The sequence below is a fragment of the Mesitornis unicolor genome, unplaced genomic scaffold (genome assembly GCF_000695765.1).
Source record: "Mesitornis unicolor isolate BGI_N332 unplaced genomic scaffold, ASM69576v1 scaffold34725, whole genome shotgun sequence".
Lineage (NCBI taxonomy): Eukaryota > Metazoa > Chordata > Aves > Mesitornithiformes > Mesitornithidae > Mesitornis > Mesitornis unicolor.
Window position 1 is genome coordinate 4120 of NW_010186756.1, and position 7309 is coordinate 11428.

The 7309-nt window shown below is 38.9% G+C and overlaps 2 protein-coding genes across 2 annotated transcripts in view; one reads left to right on the forward strand and one right to left on the reverse strand.

The window, feature by feature from the left end:
• The window catches only part of GTF3A (general transcription factor IIIA), a gene marked incomplete at its 5' end in the record, with an annotated part of 4528 nt that extends 3932 nt beyond the window's left edge, over positions 1–596 (forward strand). The window contains 2 exon segments of the mRNA XM_010185239.1: positions 97–164; positions 441–596. Of these exon segments, the coding sequence (XP_010183541.1) occupies positions 97–164; positions 441–596 (224 nt within the window).
• Positions 597–678: 82 nt separating this feature from the next.
• On the reverse strand, positions 679–4106 carry MTIF3 (mitochondrial translational initiation factor 3). Its single transcript, XM_010185238.1, has 3 exons — positions 3644–4106; positions 2269–2414; positions 679–934 (listed from the first exon to the last, which is right to left on the reverse strand). The coding sequence occupies exons 1-3, from the start codon at positions 4104–4106 to the stop codon at positions 740–742; spliced, it is 804 nt and encodes a 267-aa protein (XP_010183540.1). The 3' UTR covers positions 679–739.
• Positions 4107–7309: the final 3203 nt, after the last annotated feature.

A 7309-nucleotide genomic window follows, 5' to 3' on the forward strand; every position in this document is an offset into this window, starting at 1 on the left:
GCAATGAGGGTATGTATTTTTTACACTGCCCTAATCTAAATCATGTAATCTGAAATGATGAACCTAACTTTTTTTTTATTCTTCCTTGCTTTTTGTAACTGTAGCAGAGCCTATTAAGGCACACAGTTGTACATGATCCTGAAAAGAGAAAGCTGAACTTGAAAGTAAGTTACACTCTCCAAAAAAGTCCTCTCAACCATACCCTGTCACTTCAGAGGAGGGCAAAGATTACGTGATTTAGAATCTGATTTCAGTCAGGAAAAGTGGCCAGCTGTCCACTTAATTTGGGAGATTCTTAATTTTGGAAGCTTTAAATAAAGCAGTGCTAGAATGTTCATTGATTTCTTCCCTCCTCCCCCGCACCCTGGCCCCCCATTAGTAGTCTTTGCTCCACAGAGGTATTATGTTGCTAATTCTGGATTTATTTCTGCCAGGCAAAGCGTTCTCGTCCTAAGAGGAGCTTAGCCTCTCGTCTGAGTGGCTACATTCCTCCTAAAACGCAGCCAGGAAAGGATGCAGTTGTGACAGAGAGCAAGACCATGGATAAGCTCATGGAAAACGAAATACCAACTGTTGAAATTCTGACTCTGCAGTAAAGGTTAACTGAGAATGGTGTTCTTCAACAATAACTTTATTAAGTTTATAGACTTAAATGGGGTTTTTCTTGCTTGGGTTTGGTTTTTTTTTTGTATAAGAAATTAACATTGTTTATACCTCTTCATAAAGTCATTAATGCAACTCACTTCAGATCTTCATTTTCATCTTTCTTTACTGCATTGTTTTTCTGTTTTTCAATCTTCTGGTATGCTTTCAACTCTTTGTCAGACATGTGTCTCAAAATACAGTTACTCACTCCTTCTCTGGTAACTTTTGGCTTGGAAAGGTAAGTGGCTTTTTCAGAGACAGTCTCCAAAATCTTATCAAAAAGCGTGAACTGAAAAGAAGAAGAAAAATAGGGACTAAATCCACAAGCACAGGTAGAGAGGTATTTCAGGCTGTTCTGTAATGATACTGCATGTGGTGTAGCTATTAGCTGAAGCCAGCTAGCTGCTAGTCCTAGCAATTTGACAGCTAGCTGCTAGTCCTAGCAATTTGAGCAATTCAGCTTGTCCTTTCCTAACCATTTGTTCTTTACTCACAAGTAGGTTTAGGAAGGTCACCAGAGGGATTAAGCCATTTCCTAACACTTGGTCTGAATTCCTCACTCATGCTGTTTTGCTGTTTCATGGACATCTTTGAAGTGAACTGCACTGATTCCTCCCCACCCTCCTCTTCCACTAGATTCGGGCATCATATTATGGGGCTTTCCTCTTGAGGAGCAGTATTGTTCTAAGGTTAGCAGAACGTGGTAGTTTTGAACTGTTTTGAGTGATGCAGTGCATTTGTATAACAAGCTGAATACTTAAGCTCATAATTAAGATTTTAAATTTCTAGACAACCTAAATGTGTGGACTGTATCATGAAATGTTCCCTCCCATATCCAGTTCTTCCTCCTGCTGTCCTTTCCCTGTGAATTCAACTTCCTGTAAAAAGTTTAGATGAAGTGATACCACAATTTTTTCTAGCAATTCAGTAAAGAGAATTGACAAGGAAGACTAATTCACTACATGCATTAAAAGGAAAAAAAAAATTTACATGGAATATTCATAAAAGGCCATTTGTGCAAATGACAATGAAGACAAGTCTCAAGGCTCTACAATTCCACTCGTAAGTTGCCACTAGCTCCTTAACATCTTTACAGATGTTTACTTTGCCAGGCTTGAAACATCATTCCAGCAGTTTTCCACACAGCAGTGGAAATGGAGCTTTAGCTACAGCTGAACAAATGCACCTTCAGAAGAACAGTTAGGTTATTGAAATAATCCAGCTAAAATACAGTAAAATTTCTTTTAAACTGTACTGTTAAACTCTTCAGTGAGTGAGCTGGCTTCAGGCATAGATGGAAAAATTTCACCAGCCCAGTTAATAAGGTGGTGCTGCATAGGAACTGCTTAAGACTGCTGTCAGAGCCAGTATTATAACTGCATTCTCAAGAAAGCATTTGAGTATGTGAGTCGTCTCTATGGGAGTGTATTTTTAGAACTACAGTGTTTGAATAGGTGCAGCTTATGATCGGGCAACTATTACTTTCACAGGACCTAGACCTTCACTTGTTTTAGCAGTACATGATATATTAACAATAAATGTGGCAGTACTGAATAAGGGAAGTTAATACAAATACACCTATTTAATGAAATTGATTGCTCCAACTTTCAGGAGTCCACTTACCATGTCTGTATTGCTATCTTTTGCTTGCCGGATGGTAATTTTAACATAGTATTTCTTTTCAATCCACTGTGCTATCTGTTTAGTCTTGGTCTCTAAGTCGTTCTTGGCAATAGCTGAAGAAAAGGATAGCTCCTTCTGAACGATTCCTGTTTAAAACAGAACTAAAACTGTGTTGGCTTAACATGTGACAAACCTGTATTAGTTGCTCTCTTTTAACAGTTTATGGTGCTCTGTCTGCTTAACTCTCCCCATGCTGCTGTCTCTTACACAGAGTATCCTCATCTTACTGTCTCAGCATGCACCACTCTCACCTTAGAAAGTGGCTACTTGATACTTCACACTAACTGCTGTAATCGGAAGACTGAGCATGTGTTTGAGGCACGCAGGGAAGTCTCCTCAGGGTTAGAAGGCTTAAAGTATTTTTATTCTAATTGCAGTTTTGTTCATACCACCCACGATGCAGGTCTAACAGAAGATGAACAGATAGGCATTGGAATTAAAGACTCGGTATGCAAATTCCTACATTCTGCACATAGTATAGCTGAATGTAAAAGCTTGGAGGTCAGAGAGCTCTTCATCTCAAGCCCATTTTCTTGAATAGTGATGTGCAATATTCGACTGGAAGTATGCCTTATAATATATTTGGACAGTTTATGATCTCTTCCTCCTTAATGATTCTTTAAAGTAGTTACCATTTCTTGAACAGAAAATCTTACTACCACAACAGTGATCTCCTCTAAAATCAGAACTCTATCCAAAACACTGATACCTTCATTAGCCTTAGGACAAAAAGAGGATACGAGGTCAGATGCCTTTTCTGAAACCTTTGCTAAACTCAGTTTGTTAAACTGTTGGAGCAGGTTGACTTAAGAGAAAACACTGAAAAGTATTCAATATTGAAAAAGTTGCCTCTTACTCTGTACAAGAAATGGCTCCAGACTTTGCCTTCCTAACAGCAAGCTAGGAATGTTTCCATGTTTCATGACTACTGGTAACAAAATTATATTGGTGTATCTGGTGCTCAATTTGTAAAAACTGCCTGTCACTTTATGCCTCAGTAAAAGAACAGAAATTCAGTGAGTCTCATGGAATCAGAGTCTAGTTATATTCACCTAAATAAAAATAGATTTAAAAAAAAAAAAGCCAGCAGATGCCAAAATAGTAAATCCTGAGAAGGCAATAGAAGGCTTCTCTGTGGAAGACTAGAGTAATCCAAAATTTTATTTTCACCACTGCAAATCCTTAATAGCATGGACTGCAGTGACATTGCTTTGGATTTACACAAATGCAAGTAAGAGGATTTCATCTGCTGAAACCACTTTTAATGCAGCATTTTTCAAAGTGCTCAGTGTTACAGCATCAACAATGTACATACCTGGTTTTGGACTTGCTTTGTTCTTCTCTGCGCGTCTAAGCTGTTCTTCATGAATCTGCTGCCCAGTCATTAGTCTGTACACTGGAGGTTCTGCATTCTCATGAAGAAGAACGAGTTTTAGATCAAGTTTATCCATAAGTTTGAGTGCCTCTGCTCGGTGCATATGTCCTAAGCTCTCCCCATCCTGGCTGATTACGTGCAAAATCCGATAGGGAATTCTTCGCCCAGCACTTCCAAATGCCGCTTTTGTTTTCGATTCTGTGTAAGATTTTTCAGCTGTACAAAATGGTTGAGTAAGTCCAGGCACAGTTGACTTTGTAGGGTCAGGTACCATCCTCCAGAATGGAGAAAAGACCCTTTTTTGAGGAGCTTGTATCAGAAGAGTAGCAATGAATCTTTTAGCACATCTATTCTCATTTCTGGTTGCTTGACATAAAAGTTTCATCATGCAAAAGGTAGTCATTCTGAGGAAGTAGGGGAGAAAAACACCAGGTTAGCCTCATCAGTCAGATTCTTTTAGTTATATTAGACTTGACTCCAGTAAATCCTAGTCCTTAAAACTACTCTTTCAAAAAGATGGCATTACTATACAGAATGAACAATCAACAGTAATTTTACAGTAGCAGAAGGCTTTAACCCAGAGAGAAAATCTGACAAAACAACATCAACTCTGTACTTGAAAATTTGAGTCTGAACTCCTTTAAAGAATCCAATACTTCTAGTCCATTTCTCCTCACAAGGGGCCTCTTACATGCCTCTTACATGGCATTTTTTTGTGTATAGAGTGATTAGCCAATGGTTAAGAGAAAGAATTTGCTGTCAAATAAAAAGTCATATCATGCTTTTGATATTTTCAGTCCAGATTTTTTTCATAAAAAAACAATATATATAATTATATTATAACAATATATAACAATAGGACTTTCTTCCTGGTTCTGATTCTCTTCTTTGGAAAGTTTCACACAGTTTTCACACAGTGAATAAAGTGGCGATTTATGCAACATCCATCAGCAGCCATCCCAACATCTGCAGTCTGACTCTTCTGTGTTTTGTGAGGCTGTGGAATTTCAAAGGCTTGCCCATACAGAGTGAGATTGCCATGCAATATCTTCACCTTGGCATTAAAACATGATAAAGTAACCATTACTCAACTTGAAAATATGGTTTATCCCAGGGTTGAAAACTTCCATAGCTAACATGCAACTTGTTTATTGTAGCACTGACCTCAAATTGTGTATTTTTCTCAGTTTTTCCAAATGTCATTTTGTAGAAGAAAGCCAGGTAGTTATTTGGTGGTCTGTGGATTAAGCACTAATATTATTTCAGTAACCTTTAAGTATTTTTTTAAGAAGTGTCTTCACTGTCTTTTAAGCTCAAGTTCTCCTGATTCAGCCATACTTCAAAGTGAAAACAGTGCCTTAATTTTAAACCTATTTTATCAGACATTTAAAGTAACAATTGACTTTCCCAGTTTTTCACAAACATTAAATTTAGGGTGGCATATCCCATAAATAGAAATGTGAGCTGATTTTTTCCAGTTATTGAAGCAATTTAGATTTACATACAGAAAGCATACACTTAAGTACTATTCCACCAGAACCAACTAATAAAAACACCAATAATGGTATTTTTCATTTTCTTGGATGAAAAAAGCTTGTGGGGAAAAAAGGGAGAAACAGAGACACAGATAAGGCTTGCCTGCAATATGTGCACTGGAAAATAAGCAACAGATTCATATGCCTAAGACCCCCACTTGCAAATTAAAATCTAAATAAACTGTTACAGGCATCTATACTGGCATAGTATTCACAAAGCTATAAACTTTCAAAACAAGCCTGAAAATATACCAGTGTTTGAAATCTGAAGACTAGTGAAACTGATCTGTGAGATACTTCTTCTTTTTTCCCCATTCTTCCCTGGTTCATGCAAACCCCCTGGCAATTTTGGTGTGCCTGACCATTTGCATTTTGTTCAAAACTTCAGAAATCAGTCATTTTTTAACACATGCAATAACTTCAGAAATAAAGAGCAAACTGCAGAGTATTATCTGCAGTTTTGGTATTCCGTGTTTAAAAGTACAGGAAAAAGCAAAGATGATACAGGAAACCAAAAACAAGTCATCCCAGAGGACTTGGCAAGACTGAGACTTCTTTTGCCTAGGAAGGAATGTTACTCCATTTTGTAAATATGTACATGCATACATACATATATATGACATCTGTAAACATGTATCCATGTGCACACATATACATGGAGAAGGTGAAGGCAATCAGCAAAGATAAGATCTGTAAATCATTCTAAGCAGTGCTGGCCCCAGAAAAAGTAAAATGACCTGCCTGTGAATAAACTCAGTCTGAAAATGGGGACGGTTTGGAGCCTGGGACAGACTTAAAATTATAGGAGCCAATAGGAACTGCTTGAAAGTGGTACTGGATCGGTTCATAAACAGTGTGGTCTGACTCAGCTGTGTGCTAGTGCAGGAGTCTGAACTCAGCTAGCCATGGGGCTCAGAAGAGAAATACCAGGATATTAGCAGTAGAGTATAAAAACAGCTGGTAGAGCTGTCTCCGTCCCTTCCTGCCCTGGGCTCTGCCTCTGCTGAGTCCAGACCAGAACCCTAGCAAATACAGCTTTTTCTCGGCTGTGACAACAGCCCTACAACTGAACACTCACTGCTGACTGTCCTGGTTTTGCTGGGAAAATCACAGAATCAGTTTTCTATTCAGGAAAGCTGCATTTCTGAGAAGACTGCGGTACTCAGTTCAGTAGAAAACTAAGTTGGTAAGACACTTTGTTTTGGCCAACACTGGTATGTGGGTTCCTATAGTGATCAAAGTCTTCAGCAGTTTTGACTTAGCCAGCTGCAGATGTTGGGGGTAGGGAAAGCCAGGGCAGCTGACACAAGCTGGCCAACAGAACTATTCCATACCATAAACCTCACGCTCACTGTGAGCTGGGGAGTTCACTGGGGATGGTCCCTCTTTCCTCAGTGGTCACCATCTTTGGAGGATCTCGCCAGTTGTTCTGTTCCCAAGGCCTGCTTCCCCGCTTGCTGCAACCACTGTATTGACTGAGCATAACTCTGTGTACTTTATATTAATATTGCTATTAATACTGGTGTTGCTTATTATTATTGTTGTCGTTACTATATTATTTTTATTTCAACCCACATATCTCCTTTCCTTTTCCCAGTTCCCCAGCCTGGGTGGGGAGGAGTCACTGGGTGACAGAACACTGACTAAATGGAGACACCAACACACAGGTCTCTTTGCTGGTCATAAGCGCAGCCATAAAAAAAGCCAAATCATTTTTAAAATTATTTCATAAACCAGCTGTGGCTCACACACTCCATACAGACTGTAATCTGGGTACCACTGGTACATTATGGTGCATGATGGTTGGACTTGATGATCTTAAAGGTCTTTTCCAACTGAAACCATTCTATGATTACAAAATACAATTAAATTTATCTTGCATTCAGAGGAGCCTGGCTTGCCTTTGTCAGTTACTAACTTCTAAAACCCAGTAATAGTTAATTTTAAAGCAATGTTAGTCTTGCTGTGTTAAATACGTGGTTTTACCTTTACTCTCCTTCATTTTCTGTTGCCATTTAAACCCACCGTGGGTGTAACCGTGTGGGTGCAGGCGGGCCCGGAGCCCGCCGGA